This window comes from Lepisosteus oculatus, chromosome 4 (assembly GCF_040954835.1).
Source record: "Lepisosteus oculatus isolate fLepOcu1 chromosome 4, fLepOcu1.hap2, whole genome shotgun sequence".
Taxonomy (NCBI): domain Eukaryota; kingdom Metazoa; phylum Chordata; class Actinopteri; order Semionotiformes; family Lepisosteidae; genus Lepisosteus; species Lepisosteus oculatus.
Genome location: NC_090699.1, coordinates 46,467,450 through 46,483,563, shown reverse-complemented (window position 1 = coordinate 46,483,563; position 16,114 = coordinate 46,467,450). Strand labels below are relative to the sequence as shown.

General features: G+C 40.0%; 1 protein-coding gene across 1 annotated transcript in view; it reads left to right on the top strand.

Moving 5' to 3' along the window:
• Window positions 1-15,544, top strand: part of glud1a (glutamate dehydrogenase 1a) — a 33,952-nt gene extending 18,408 nt beyond the window's left edge. Inside the window, exons 6-13 of the mRNA XM_006630848.3 lie at window positions 1,538-1,717; window positions 3,938-4,075; window positions 4,943-5,080; window positions 5,602-5,682; window positions 6,838-6,961; window positions 10,279-10,370; window positions 12,675-12,737; window positions 14,310-15,544. Of these exons, the coding sequence (XP_006630911.1) occupies window positions 1,538-1,717; window positions 3,938-4,075; window positions 4,943-5,080; window positions 5,602-5,682; window positions 6,838-6,961; window positions 10,279-10,370; window positions 12,675-12,737; window positions 14,310-14,429 (936 nt within the window). The 3' untranslated portion in view covers window positions 14,430-15,544. The remainder of the gene's footprint in view (window positions 1-1,537; window positions 1,718-3,937; window positions 4,076-4,942; window positions 5,081-5,601; window positions 5,683-6,837; window positions 6,962-10,278; window positions 10,371-12,674; window positions 12,738-14,309) is intronic.
• The last annotated feature ends 570 nt before the right edge of the window (window positions 15,545-16,114 follow it).

The following is a 16,114-nucleotide window of genomic DNA, read 5'->3' as shown; positions in this document are numbered from 1 at the left end:
CAGTATTATACATGTCAGTGTTTCATTTATTAAAGTTGTTTTATTATATTATGTGTAGTGCTGGAGGTAGTTGAAGAAATATTTATCAAACATTTGAAATTTGAATTGTATAAAGTAGAATTTTGTTCTCTGTTTAGACAGCTTCATTTCAGAACTTTTTACTTTCTTGTGGATTTATTTGGCCATGCAAGGGTGATATTCTCGCTGAGAGTGGTGAACAATTGTGGGAAAATTAAACATTTAAACCATTTACCATTTCTTTCATTGTTCGTTTATGTTAGGGCTGCGTAATTTAGCACTGTGAAGCTCAAAGAACAGAGGTGAGAAACAGTCCAACACTTGATTTACTGCTGCCCCTGACCATATTAAATCCTCTGTGTGATGCTCAATGCCTGGGCTTAGTGTCTGTAAAGCTCTGTAAAGGAACTCTTCCTTTGGATATTTATCCTCAACAGTCTCGGGACCCATGCCAAACATGCTCGATTCTGTCTCCAGGATCCTCACGTCATTTGGAACAAATTATCCAGAGTAGTGCCAGGCCAAAGGAAGTAGTTTTCAATTCTAGCAGAGGTTTCTATGACACACCCTCTCAACCATTAAAATAATGTAAAAAATAATTCACCCAGACTTCCTAAAGCCATGGATTCCTTCAAAGATACTGTTTTACCACTCAAAATGGAGCTGTGGTTTAAGTAAAGTCTTGTGAAATTAGTCATTCAGTTCTTAAAGTGTGACACACAGAAGTCCTTTCAGCTGACTCATAAAGACTCGGCCAAGCATTGTGGCAAAACAATAATTTACTGAAATGTTTTGCCTCCTGTTTTCAAGAAAGCCCTATGAAACAGTTACTTGCATTAGAACTTTAAGCTATACCTTGGCTTCTGTTTTTTACTCTAGAGTTGACCAGGGGACTTTTTTGTGTAAAACAGTGGCTTCTAAATTGAGAGTATTGTCTGTATCCAGTTCTTATTTGTTGTAAGAATCAGCCACACATTTGCATGTGACATTGGGTGACTCTTTGAATAGTGTTTTTTTCAGTCTACTGACAGCAGGGCATAATGAACTAGATCAATTCCGAAAATAAACAATGGGATTTTAATTTTCTTTGGACATGCATAATAAATCTGTCACAATGGAATTTTCTTGCTACCTGCAACTGTTTTCTCAGTTATTTCATATTCTTTATGACAGTTTTCATTGCACTGTAACTTTTAGTGGTTAAATGTTATGCTCTTCAGTTAACTTGGTCCGTTGGCTCATTTTTCTATACAATCTGCTCCCATGCACTTTGCACTTGGTGCACTTTGAGTTTCATGAAAAACTCACCTAAATTACTTGTTGCTGTCATCGAGGAGACCTTCAAAAATGGGAAGAGTCCAGATTCCGAGTACTTCCTTGACAGAATGTGACAGAATTATACCAAAGGGATGTTTTTTTCCTAGCAATCTGAAAAATGTATCATACATTCTTATCCAAATTACCCTTGGTGCTTTTTCTGGCTGAAAGTAACTAATGACTTTGTTGCTGTTCTGTGTAGGATATCAATGCCCATGCCTGCGTGACCGGGAAGCCCATCAGCCAGGGCGGGATCCATGGCAGGATTTCGGCTACCGGCCGGGGGGTCTTCCATGGCATCGAAAACTTCATCAACGAGGCCACCTACATGAGCCTGCTGGGCATGACCCCTGGCTTTGGAGACAAGACCTTTGTCATTCAGGTACGGGAAACATCCTGTTGATCACTGTACCTGGTGTCGCTGTTCCCAGCCCAGGACCAGTGCCCAGGGGGAGATGGGCAGCAGCATACCAACCAATGCCAGCTTTATTACATGATATCTCCAGCCATGCAGGAGCTGAAGGAAGAGAAGAAATTTAACAAAGTAATTTTTTTAATTGTGGTTTGTGTTACATTGCTGAGAGCTCAGCTGGAACACATCTGCTGCAGGAATTAGGAAGCCCTGGGTTTTCCTTACATGTGTAGCAGACAGTGCTTCACTGTAATCTTTCAAATCCTACAGCTTTGCAAGACATAGGAAAAAACACAAAGCCATTTTTTTCAAGGGGACTTTCGGCCCCTATAGCCCATTTGGTTAACTGAAGTTGGAATCGCAGTTGGCTAGTGACATGACCCAGACTTGAGTCTATGATCGTGGCACTCAGTTTACACTACTACAAGCATCAATACTGATGTGTCAGGATACCCCCTGGGAAAAGAGGACTGTGTTTGACCCATCTAGTCCTCTAGCCCGTTTGGTTTCTAGTAGCTGTGGGCCTAGCGATATCTGAACATGTCCTGTATAAAGAAACAGTTGTTAGAGAGAAAGATGCTCTGCAGTGCATCTAGAGAGAGAATTTGGAAAGTTTTTTTTGTTGATTCAGCCATCAAGACTACGTCCTTAGTTGATTGCTTGATGATTCCTGGACTGACCAGGCTGTAGAGTATGAAGGAAAGCACAGGAAGTGCATGACAATGGAACTATTGAGCTCACACATGAAAGAAACCTGCTGCTGACATGAGTCCTAATTTCTGCTGCTCAAGCACAAACTCTGAATCTGCAGGTCAGAAATAAAACCTGAGATAAATGTCCAGTGATAGTACCTGTCTGTTAAGGAACATGCACACTGGATTTTGTTTCTTTTAAGGCTTAAGGATTGCTTAAGGGTTAACTGCTTGCAATGAGAGTGCTACCAACTTCATTCAGAAAAAAAAATATTTTTTAATGTTAAACTGACCATACTAAAGAGTATCTTCTGTTATACTGATGTCACTGAACTATGGCCCAGGCTATAATAGATTTACTGTCGTAAGTACTTGTAGGAAGATGACTGTGGACTTCAGTGAAATCCTCACAGACAGAGAATTAATTTCATGGCTGAAAATCTTTTTCTTCTGTACTGAGATTACAACAGCCTAGAAGTAATTTTCTGAAAAGGGATTTACTGACGTCTGCAGAGGTCAAGAACATTTCATTGCTCTGTGTTTATAAATAACTGTTCTCTGCCTTTGGCTTGTCTCTGGAGGAGTTCTGTGCTTATTTTCAGATCAGTTCAAGTTCTACATAAAGATGATCCAAGGTGTACATGGAATATGAACAGTACATGAGCTGCAGATGGCTGATACTGGATAACACGACAGTATAGCTTGTTCAGCTTTCCTGTACAGTGCTTGGTTTTTCATTACCCAGTTTGCCACAACCAATGTGGTGCTGTTTGTTTCCAGACAGAGTTTAAATAAGGTTTAATGCTTCAGTTCTTCAGGGTCAAATTCCAGCAAGTTTTCAGGATCTATAAGTCAGCAGTACCTGGTGAGCTGGGAAAGTAAACATCTGGAACTAAGACTCTAATCAATTAGATTGAGAACCTGTAAGACTGTGGCTCTTAAGGGCTGGGTTGGGGGATCCCCAGCCCGGTTTAAGGAATTCCTGGTTGAAAGGATTTAATCAAAGCTCCACTAGGTGGAAGCATTGCTATGTCAATTACGGTGAAAACAATAAGTACAAAGATGTCTCATGATTCCACTTTTAACCCAAAGCCTCAATGTGAGCTATAGATGGATAATAAAGAACTATGTTTGGCGTAGTACATATAGGTTTTGATTTTTCAAAAAGACTATAGTGATTTTGATTTGCAGGAAAAATTAAGAGCAGAAGGTTTTTAATGTCTGTATAATTAATCTCACGTGTGCAGTGCAGATGTGTATTACAAGAAGACAAGTGTGAGATAACCCACACTTGGTGTTGACTTCTGTGCAACAGGATAACAGGTAAAACTTGTGTATCTGAACTTCCATCCCTCTACTGAAGAACATAGCTTGCACCCCTAAATTTCATCACTGAATATAGGTTTCCAAAGCCACCAGACCCAAAAAGTAACTGGTTATGCAATGGAGAGGCAGGTGTTTCCCGCTGTCCTCTGACTGAGGCCTGTGTCTCCTGCAGGGCTTTGGGAATGTGGGTCTGCACTCCATGCGCTACCTGCATCGCTACGGGGCCAAGTGTGTGGGAGTTGGCGAAGTGGACGGCTCCATCTGGAACCCCAATGGCATCGACCCCAAGGAGCTGGAGGACTACAAGCTGGTAAGGGCTTCACGCCCAGGTGTCTCCACATCTCCCGGAGAACAGGCTTACTGACGGGAGCAGGGAATGCCACCCTCTTGGAAAACAATGGACACCAGGGGGCACTCTTACCAGCTCTTAGGCATTTATTCTAGCATAATTTTCTTGTCACCTCTCAAAATCCAAATTGACCACATAACAACTGGAAAACAGAGTGTGTCCATCGGGGTGATTCTGTTGTAGTTTGTTGTTCATTTGTCAGAGTGCCCAAAATACATTAATTAGCTGTGTGTCATCCTGTTAAAATAAAGTATACTGCTGTTTCTGGTGACTGGCAGTCATGTCCCTCCACCAAGCACTGAGCTGGCTGCTACTAAATTACTGTAGTGTGCACATCTATATTTGGACATATATTTATTTTTTAAATATTAATAATAATATTTGTTCTTATCTTGGGTAACATACACCAGTAGAACAATACAAAATGAATAAGTACAACACTGTAGTCAAGTTGCAACATCGGGACGGTTAAGTTACAAGTCTAGTATGCAGTGTTTATGGGTCTGTAGGGTAATGGTGTCTTTGTTTGGCGTTGTTATTGGTTTGCTAATACTGTAAATATTTGCCTCTGATTTATTACTCTTTCAGTGAAACTGTGCCACAGAATAAAAATAACTCTACTTTCCTCACACCAATTTTTTGTAACAGTATACATCATGACTTAGACATGGTGGATAGTTTAGGATTACTCAGATGCCAAGGTACAACATGGTTAAGTGGTAATATTTTTATGAAGTCATTTTTTTACATGCAACCCAGAATAACAGCCCTGTTTAAGTAACTTCAAGGGTTTCACTATAGACTGTTGTGACCGCCTGTCCCTTACAGCAACATGGCACAATTGTGGGCTTTCCCAATGCTACCCCGTATGAAGGAAGCATCCTGGAGGCCGACTGTGACATCCTGATCCCTGCGGCCAGTGAGAAACAGCTGACCAAGGGCAACGCACACAAGATCAAAGCTAAGGTGAGGAAACTAGCAACCAGCAAGACACACTGCACTGTGGGCACTTCTGTCACAGGGGGGCCAGGTCCCACACCAACCGCAGGGGGGGGACAGGTCTCACTCCACTCTGTCCTGCTGGTGGCTGGGTCCCAAACTAAATTTCATCATGAAGTGAGCAGCCTACAGCCTGTAATAAAGTTCTTATTAAAGTAATTATAAAGTAATTAATATTGTCTATATTAGCCCATCAAAAATTGCTTTGGCTGGGTACTCCACATCAGAAAGACAACCCACTTTTCTACTCAAGTAGCTCTGCTCCAAAAGCCTGTGCAAGACCTTTTGTTTAATTAATGCAGTTAATGTATTTTGTCTAATATATCTGTCATTGTTTCTTTTATGTTTTTCAGACATTTGTAATATTTTTACAAATTTGTACATTTTTTATAGAAAATAAATACATTTTTGTTTGTGGGACTGAACGTATCATTAGCTGAGACTCTGCAGATTACTGTACCTCTGAACCCCTTGTTGCCTGTTCGCAGATCATTGCTGAAGGTGCCAACGGCCCCACAACTCCTGCAGCTGACAAGATCTTCCTGGAGAGGAATATCATGGTTATTCCGGTAGGAATAATGACAGAAATCCAGACACCTGTTACCATTGCTGTTTCCATTCGTTTTGAATATTTACCAACTATATATATTGAGAGCAGTAAACTGTAAAGAGTAATAGATAGTAAACAGTGTCCTCAAAACTGAACTGCACATTTTCACTCAGTTTAGCATTTAATTTCTCTCTGCAGAGAGTAGACTGGAGTTCAGAATTCTATCTGTAAAATTCATCCAGATATAAAATGGCATGCTTGTTAAATGGCTAATGCTTTAAAATGCATTGGTTTATGAATAATTAAGATCAGGTTTTAAAAGTGGTGTTACATAATGTCCTAAAGAAGATATGGTTATGCAATGGCATTGAGCCACATTCATTTATTTATTACTGCTATGCTAAGATTTTAGTGTTGCTAAAAAATCTTGCCAAAATTGTTCAAATGAATCATTTCCTCATCATGGATTACACTTCTGTATTTGTTTAACAAATAAAAAAGATCAGCAGAAAGGGTCTTGAACTTGGAATCTGTGTTCTGTTCTGTAATAAGGGGCAGATGAGGCCAGGGCTGCCTCTGTTCCTCCTGCTGACCTTGTAGCCCTGATAGCAATGCTGTTCTGCAGGACTCTCCACAGAAGCAGCCCCATCTGTCAGAGCAGCTGAGGACAGTTAAGGATACAGTGCAGTCCAGGCCTCAGGACATCAGTCCCCCTGTGCAATCTCAGTGTGACACTGCAATAAATTCATTGGACTGTCTCATTCTGTGGTTGAAGCCCATTACTAAGGAACATGAATAGAAGACCCTCTTAATGTGAAGTTGTTCTTAACACTTAACACTGCCTTAACAGTTCAAAACCATAAGCATTGTCATTTTGCCTGGTAAAGACTTAATTATTAGTAAATTTTCTTGATGTTTTAAAGATCTGAAATTAACATATGTCACCTTAAGTTAAAAATACTTTTTGGTTTCTTAATTCTAGCTCTTTCTAGCTGTCTTGTAAGAAACCTAACTCAGATGTATGTATAATATTGACATGTACAATCCTTGTTGGCAATAAACAGAAACTGTTGGAAAACTGCTGTAAAACGAAGACCCAGAATGTCTGGGTTTAACCATGAAATGCTGATGTCTCGGCTATGGCTTAGTAAGCTGGTGTCTCTTATGTACGCAGGATATGTACCTGAATGCTGGTGGTGTAACCGTGTCATATTTTGAGTGGCTAAAGAACCTGAACCATGTGAGCTATGGCCGACTGACCTTCAAATATGAGAGGGACTCGAACTACCATCTGCTTAGTAAGTTCAAAACCCAAAGTCAATAGCCTTTCTCTGCCTCTGCTGTAAACCTTGCCTGTAGTTACTTCAGTATTCCATGTAACTGTTTTACTCTGGTGATTCTTAAAATGAATGGCAATTAAGAATTTCTAGTATAAGAACATCATTATATCTATCACTAACATTAACTTAAAACCAAAGAAATGCTTCTTTTTTGGAGTCATCCTATAACTTGTGGTGAATGCTCTTTTTCTTGTATACACAATTGTATTTCAAAGGATTGTGCCTTACCAGACATATAATGTATTTTTGTACAGTACCTTCATGGCACCCTAGAAATTCTGGTGACACAAATGAGTCTGTTCCTGTCTACCATGCTATGTTCAATGGGGAATGTGGCATTCTGATCTGCAATGGGAGAATCATGCTGTGCTTTTGCTATAGTGCATGGTCACGTATGCCTGTCTCGCTTGTAGTCCCGGGCCACTGCACCATCATATCAGCGATCATGTGCCTTAGAGCTTCCAGGAAGGATAGGATAGGATATCTGCACACTTGCCAGAACACACTTCACTGGATCAAAATTCAAAGGATTAAGAAAAGAAAATTGTGCACTCAAAGTTTTGCTTTAAAAAAGTGAGCCGACATTTTATTGCAACTTCTTCCAGTCGCATTAGATGAAATGTATAAATCTAATATTGTAGTAGCAAGGACTTTTCATTTTAATGGTCATTTATATTTTATATTCATGTGTTTGGTGCTTTCTGTGATATTCATCCTCATAGTGTGAGCAGATTTTTAGTGAGTAAAGTGAGTTTTGGAAATCTTTTTTCTACACCTGGAGGAGGCATTCAAAAGCCTGCTTGTTTACAGTAACCACAACAGATATGGCATTTTAATATAAGTTTATTGGCCATATATAGTTTCTCGTATTAGGAATTTGTCTTTTTTCCCATACCCCAACATACTTTCCAAGAGACACACAGACAGGGAGAGAGGCTTGGGGTCAGAGCGCAGGGTCAGCCATTTATACAGCACTCCTGGTGCAGTTAGGGTTAAGGGCCTTGCTCAGGGGCCCAACAGAGTAGGATTCCTCTGCTGGGTGCGGGATACGAACCAGCAACCATCCAGCCACAGGCACAGATCCTTTGCCACTAGTACTAAGAAACTGATAAACGTTTAATGTTATTTGAAAGTTCTGTGATGTGTTTTAAAAGTTTTCTTTAAGAGGCAGCATATCATTTAATTCCAAGCAAAAACAAATGATTTAGCAGTAATGTAAGATGAATGCATTTGAACAGGAAGTTGGTAATTGCCGTTACAGACAACACAAACAAATTGACTGACTATAGCCTATATAGTCTGACTATAGCCTCCACAAAATAATAATGACTGAGGTTGATATACACAACACACCAAGAAGATTGCTACTGACTGTATAAAGGATTGATTATACAAAACTTACCGTTTCTGTATATTATGAATTTAAATCTACTGGGCCCGAGTTCCCCCCCTCTTGTATAGTTCAGATTCATTATGACTTTATTTAATTTGGTGTTTATGAAAAATAAATGCCAGTTGAGTTTGACAAATGTTCATGATGGTTTTGATACCCCACTCGTGAAATTTGCTGACCACACCAAGAGCATGAGCAACAGACCTTTTAGGGAATTTCATGTGGTTCAGTCCTCATTTGGGATGTTTCGAGATTTACTTCACCATGCTGGATTATTTAGAGAATCCACAGCAATGGGCAGAGTTTCAGCTTCAGTGTTGTATTATTTTACATGTAAAGTATATACACATATACTGTAGTATAATGTGCATTATGCAAACTGTAAACACACTAACCTTTGGTGATCTTAAACAAAATGGACATCTATCTTCAAGCCTAAATTAGGCAAAGCCACATAAATCATGTGTGCTTGAATTAAAATTTTCAGCAAGCTTCTCACAAAGAATAGGAAAACTTGATCATTGTGATAATTCCTTACTCCTACTGCAGTCTGAAACAAGCCCATTTAATAGCAGAGGGGTTGTGACTCACTCAGGAAAAGGGTAGAAGGGCCAGAAACTTCTACAAACCACTCTGATTCAGTGTTTAAAGGCAGTTTCAAAGCTATTCAAAAACTCGTTTCTTGATTTTTTCATAATTGAGATAGTCACAAGTACTGTAAAAATCTTTCTTTCCTGTAATAACACGTTCAGGACTTTTATTATTGACTTTATTATACTCTGATGACATTAAAGTACATAGTAGAATCAGCTGTTCATGAGCCGGTCAAACAAGTTGATCAAGGAGAGGTAAGGAAATTATTATAATTATTTTTCCTTAGCTGACAGGTTGGATTAAAATAAAGGGAGCTGGACTATTGACTTGCTTCTATTTTCAGTTGAATCAATTTCTCCTAACTGACCCTTTATTAAATTATTGACGCAGGTCATAGCCATCAGCAGCACTGAGCTATGACTGACACAGAAGGACACATGCATCAGTGCAAGAGAGAACGTGGTGCACTCTTGTTACGTCTTCCAGACCTCTGTTATTACACTCACATTGGCCTTTCCCTGCATGTAGCCAGGACACCTCCTATCAAAGCTCTTTACTGATGTAATTCATGGTCAGCTAGAGGTCATAATATCGAAAGCTGGAAAATGCTGCTGTATCTTACTTAAAAGCCCTTAATCTTACAGACCCTTTGTTCTTTCTGTACAACTACAGTAATTCATAATTCCACAGGCTCAGAAACAAGCCTTTAAAACACAAAATCAGTTAATTTTACCTTAAAACTTTTCTGGCCATTGAAGATTAATGGATACATACATGTAGTTTTTAGTATAGAAAACAAATAATAGATGTGTCATTCCGTTTTATCATTAGCATTAATGTGTTAAGCTCAGGCTTTTATCTAATTTGACTTACATTTGTACCCATTTCTACAGCTGGATACTCACTCAGAGCACTTTGCTGAAAGATACAACAGCAGTGCACCACCTGGGAATTAAACAGACAGCTTTCTTTCATTATGCCGGACTGCTATCTCTTATCAGTGTCTTGATCTTTCTGTATTATAGGACAATTATTTATATATAAGACATTTTCCCTTAATGGCCAACTCCGCTTTCACTGCAATGAAGTATGTCCTAATATGGATTTTTTCAGTAGGACTGTTTGTGTATGGAGAAGAGACTGAGTTCAAAATTAGAAAAATAGAGGCCTGCACCAAAGGATTTTTACATCATAAACAATGAGTTTAGAACTCCAGAGGGTCTCATTTGCTGTAGGACTATCCAAGTACTTAAGAATTAAACCCTCTGTCTGTCCATGTTTTGCTCAGTGTCTGTCCAGGAGAGCTTGGAGAGGAAGTTCGGGAAGCATGGCGGAACCATTCCTGTCGTGCCCACTGCAGAATTCCAGGCCAGAGTGGCTGTGAGTATCTGACTGGAGCACACAAGCACAACAGCTCACTGCACTCCAGAGTGGTTGTGAGTATCTGGCTGGAGCACACAGGCACACCAGCTCACTGCACTCCAGAGTGGTATGTCTATATTTGCAATTTAAATGGCAAATGTACGTAAATCTTATAGAAGTCACACAATAGAAGATATCTATGCGTTAATACTTGGGTGTGTAAGGAGGTACAACCTGTGGTGGAGCTACTAGCTGTTGTCGTAAATCACTTGAGAGTTCTCAGTGTTTTGAATAGGAGAGAACATTAGCTGGGGTTACATGGGTTAAGAGCAATGCTGTTCTTCCAGTCAGTCAGGAATGAAACAGTCATGGCAAAAACAAAACAAATATGATGAGCATCCAAAACTACATATAGCTATATAGCAGGGGGCTCTAACTCTGGTCCTAGAGATCCTCAATCCTGTTATTCTTAAAGGCCACCCTGAACCACTCATTTAAAGATCAGAAACACTGGTTTAATGGTTTAATCATCATGAGGAATTATTATTGAGGATTTAAGTCTTTTAAGGTTTTGCTTAACACTCTTGGTTAAGAGCTTGCTTTCTGGCCATAGGATGTGGAAGCTTGACCCCCAAAAAAGAAACAAGTGAACCCCAAAACCACAAATGCAGAAATAGAGACAGAAGGAAAGTACTGGTGCAACATGGAAATGTTGGCATTGCAGTAAAAGAAAGGCAGACTTTAAAAGCTGTAGGACGCCTGCAGACGGCGAAAGGGAGGAAACTGGGGGCTCTCAATGCCCAAAAGAAGCAGGTTAACTTCAAAACCAGCAATGCAGAAACAGAATGAGTATGGACATATGGAAAAACCTTTAAGTAGAAGGCATTAAAAGTAGTGGGAAGCATACTGACTGAGCCAAAGGTGGGACACAGGACAGACTCCGAGCCTACGAGATAGCAACTGGGGGGAGAGGGGGTGAAGAACCCAGGGCTAAAATGCTAGGCGATTGTAAAACAAGAAGTATATTTCTATCTTTTGTACTATCTTTTTTTCACTTTCCTACCTTGAAAACAAGATAGTACCTGCTGTTTGAAGCACAATTCACATATTAAGTGGGGAAAAAGGTATGTGCAAGGAAGTGGGTACTGATTGTGATTTAGAGCAGCTGGGTGAGTTTGGCTTATCTGTCGTTCTAACTCCTAACATCAGTTAACTTCTATCTAAGCACATTTCAATGAAGGGAATACTGGCCCTTGAGGACTGAAAGATATTCTGAAATTTTTATAAATGATCTAGAAATTGAACATACCACTGGGACTCAAACCCTGTATCTTAAGAGAACCCTGCTCTAAAGAGTGCTATTTATGTTTTTACAAGTACAGTCAAAGCTTTACTATCCAGCTTTTATTTAACTGGAATCCTCTACTGACTGGCATTTTATCCGTAAGCCAATACAAAATCGTTAAGTATCAGGGAAAATTTCCATTTCTATCCAGCTTGCACTCAAACTGTGTATATCCACAGTAGTGCAAACTTAGTGCGTCTAGTTTGTTCATAAAGTAGTTGCTCGATCCAACATTCTGAGTATGGCCACAGTCTTGTTCTCTTGCATGTGCTTTGTCTGGATCATTTCCTCAGTGTGTTGGCAGTGTTACCCTTTTAGTAATGGCTGAAAAGTGATGTAAAAAGCAAGCCAACAAAAAGCAAGTACAGTAAACCTTTCTCATAATATTGTATTGTATTAGTGTAATTTTGTATAACATACAGTGATAATAATATCAGTTCTCAGTGCGAACTACTATATAAGATTGTTTTCCTATTTATGTACATTTCTGCTGTGCGAATGTTAGTATTATTGATCATCTTCTATAACTGACTCCCCTCGTTCCCCAAGGAAAAGGATAGGATAGGAAAGCTTTTATTTTTTGCAGATTTTGTCTATTGGGTAACTGTTTTGTGGCATTATTTTAATAAAATGATTGTTTCTGATCCTGATACGCTCAATGACTAATACACGCAATGAACCGATCGCTCAGTGATCCTGATGCGGAGTGAGTCAGTGACAATGACACCATCTTGTTACAATGGCTTTCTCAAGATTAGAAAGTGAGTATCATAACTACAGCTTGCCAGGATGATCGAGTGTCTGATACACCGAGACCAGGGGTCATTAACAATAATAAACAGTATGCATATTACCTAATTGATTCGTGAATAACCTTGCTTTAGATTGGGCGTGTCCAGTTCTGGTCCTGTAGGGTCGATGTGACACTTTGTAACACCCTCTGCGGTCTCTTCAGTGTTCAATGTCTTTTTTCACAGGGTGCTTCTGAGAAGGATATTGTCCATTCTGGCCTTGCTTACACTATGGAGAGGTCAGCCAGGGTAAGTGTTTAACCCCACTGACTAGTCTACGCTCCAGTAAAGAGCACGACCTGAATTCAGTCAAGGGCTGGGACGACCTGCCCGCTCCATGATACAAGCCCAGTGCAAGATGGGGAGGTTGCCATTGGATAGAAGGTGCAGTCCTCTCTGTCATGCACTGGGTTTATTTTGCAAATTTCAATTGGAAGCAAAGCCCAACAAAATTAAATAAGGAGAATGAACCTACAGCAGTAGAAGCATACATTATTAGTGATATAATTTTTTAAGAACCTATAGATAACATTTATTACCCTGTGTAAATTATCAGCAGAAGAGAATCTAATTTACCTTAAAGGGATAGATTTTATGTTATTTCATAACAGAGTAATCATTACAAACTAGTTATTGAGGTATTTGTGTTGCTGTTGAATTTAGGATTTCTGGAGCAGCTGGCTGTTCACAACGCCACCCTCTAGTTACATCCTGGCTCATAATAAACACAACAACACCCTTGGAAAGAGAGAAGGCAGCTTTCACAGAACAATTCAATTGAAATCAAATGTGAAATAAGATTGTCAGTCTTGTAAAAGAGACAGGACACACCCAGTATATGTTGTTCCCCTCCCTAAATTGAGTGATCCCAGAAAGAGGATTAGGGTGGCTAAGGAATGGGAGCTCCAGACCATGCCGTTGGCTAGAGTGAGTCCTGCTCTTGGTATGTGAGAGAGCATTTCAGCCCTCCTCTCAGCCCTCATAGTGCATTCTTCCATCCAGGGTTAAAATTAGAGGTGGAGCAACCAATCTGCCCATCACCTGATCTGCAGTCTATTATATGGAGCAGTTTTTTTTGTTCTCTTGCTCACAATAACATTGCAATACCCACACACCTTTCTGTCAGGTGATGTTTACACCCATCTTGTGTGAGGTCCCTTAGGTGTGCAGCTCTTAGGCCAAGGAAAGCCAGTTCGGTTTAATATGCAGCGTCTCTTTTTTCCAGTAAACGCTGTCACTCACAGACATCTCTTCCCGTGCCTCATGTTGTATTACTAAGCTGTTGCAGGTTCCATATTTCACTTCCTTTTCAAGTCCTTGGCAGCATGTGTGAGTGAGGGAATCCCAGGTGCTCAGGTCCTCAGGTGCAGTGTGTCAGGCTACAGTCCCTTGAGCATCCTGACCAGCTTATAGATCCCTGTTCATGTAATGCTTTAAAGGAGAGTTCGCTCTTTTCTAGCTGAAAGAGCCCTTTCCAATCAATTACAATCAATGAAGTACTTCTGTTCAATTTGCACAAATTTGTATCCGAGGTGAAAATTTTAAACACAACTGCAATTCTACACATTATTTAATTACAAAGTGTACCACAGCAGGCTAAGTAGATGTTGTAATACCAACACCGAGTAAGAGTTGCCAGTCTATAAATGTGTTGCCATGATACTTCAAACAGATTGAAAGAATACCTTGCTTGAATAAGATCTTTAGCCGCTTACTGTACTGCAAAATTCACATTCTCTGGAGAAGGATCCTTCTAAGGATTGTTGCTGCTCCAAAAGCATATATGTTACAGAAAATGACTCCGATATTCCTTCTTTGTAGCAAATTATGCGCACTGCCAAGAAGTACAACCTGGGTCTGGACCTGAGGACAGCTGCCTATGTCAATGCCATCGAGAAAGTCTTCAAGGTGTACAACGAGGCAGGACTGACCTTCACATAAACTGCCACCCTGCGGTCTGTCTTTCTGTACAGACCCAGGACGCCCAGCCTCTCCCCTGCCCGTCCAATACAGCCTTTATAACATATCAAGCGTTTACATATTATATACCATATGCTTTCCATATATAACCACCAGAAAAGCTCTTCTGTCCTTTTATGTGTTCCTGCAAGTTTAGAGACGTAACATGACGGTTAACCTGTGTTCTAAGATAGCCCAAAGCTAATCTGTAAAACAGTCCTGCTCTTCACTCATGCTATAATTTTAAACTCTTTCTCTATCATCACATTTCACTACAATCCTCATCAGATTGCATTGTGCTCTTTGTAACCTCTTAAATCAGACCTGATCCGAGCTCAGTTTGGTACCGCTGAAGCAGCTCAGCGAACCGTTGAGCCTCCTGTACAGGTATGAAGAGACTTGTGTGAGCTGCTGTTCTACAGTATATGCAGTGTAATCTGTGGGGTGTTATACAGCAAGCAGAGGTGAGGGGGAGAAAGATAAAATATACCAGTCTCTGAGATGGAGTGTGACTTCACAGAGGCCTCTCACTGGGCCTGTACTAACAGTGTGGATGTCCTGTCCCAGCTGTTGGCAAATTTAGTTGGTCAGTTTCAGTGTTTTGAGTTACCAAGTTTTTAACAGAGCTGTTCACTTTTTTTAAACCTGCCTTAGTTTTAAAGTTTAAATTTATTCTATATTGAGAATTGGTCCATTCTCTTAGCTCTAAGAGGTATATGAACTAAAACTTAAAACTAAAGTTTTATGTTCTCTGAGATACATTTTCTAAAGATCTTGTTGATTTAATAGTTTGGTCAGTGCATCAATGCTGTTTAGTTCCATAAGTACAGGCTCTTAGAAATTGCTTAACCCCATTCAAAAGCACTGCTTTGGTTGCTGAAGCTGAATTTGGTCAGAATGTTAACTGTCAGGTTTTGACCTGTAGGACCTGTATGAAAAGCCACACAGAGGGAAACGCATATGGGAACAAAACTGTTTTTTCTTTCTTTTGCCATGTGAACCTTGATCTGGAAACTGCTTTGGGATTATTGGTAAATTTGTTATGCCTTTTTTGTTTTTGCCAAAAACATTCAAAATAAAAGAACAACAAAAAATGCTGTGGTGTGTTGTTGTGAGGTTTATGGAGTTGGAATCAAGATCGGTACCTCCCACTTTATTTCCTTCTTAATCACTTTGGGCATCCAGCTTGAGGCTACTTTTGCCATTGCCTTTACTGGGATACCTTTCAGAGGGGGACCTGCAGCTGTAGTTCTGGTAAGGATTTACATTGAAGTTCTTGATGTAATTGCTGGACCATCCAGAGGCATTAGGTTAATTGCTTTTTACCTTTTCATGATTCACTGTGCAAACTGACAGTCATCGCTTACACTGTTCTAGGTGGGAAAAGCTTCCTAGGTTCACAGAGTAGCCTTTTTGTTTTGCATTTGAGCAAAGACTCTTTGGAGAGATGATGCTCTGTTTTCTAATGCCTGTTTTCTAAGACAAAGGACAGGAGCACTCTCGGTAACACAGTTCGTGCAGAATTTTCAGTTTCATCTCTTTAGCAAACAAAAGCCTGTATCCTGTACTTCTACTACAGGTTTGGAGAAACAATTCAAGGACAAGAAAAAGTCTTGACGAGAACAGTCTGCTTGGTCCCCCAGAGCTGGCTGTTGTTGGATCATGCT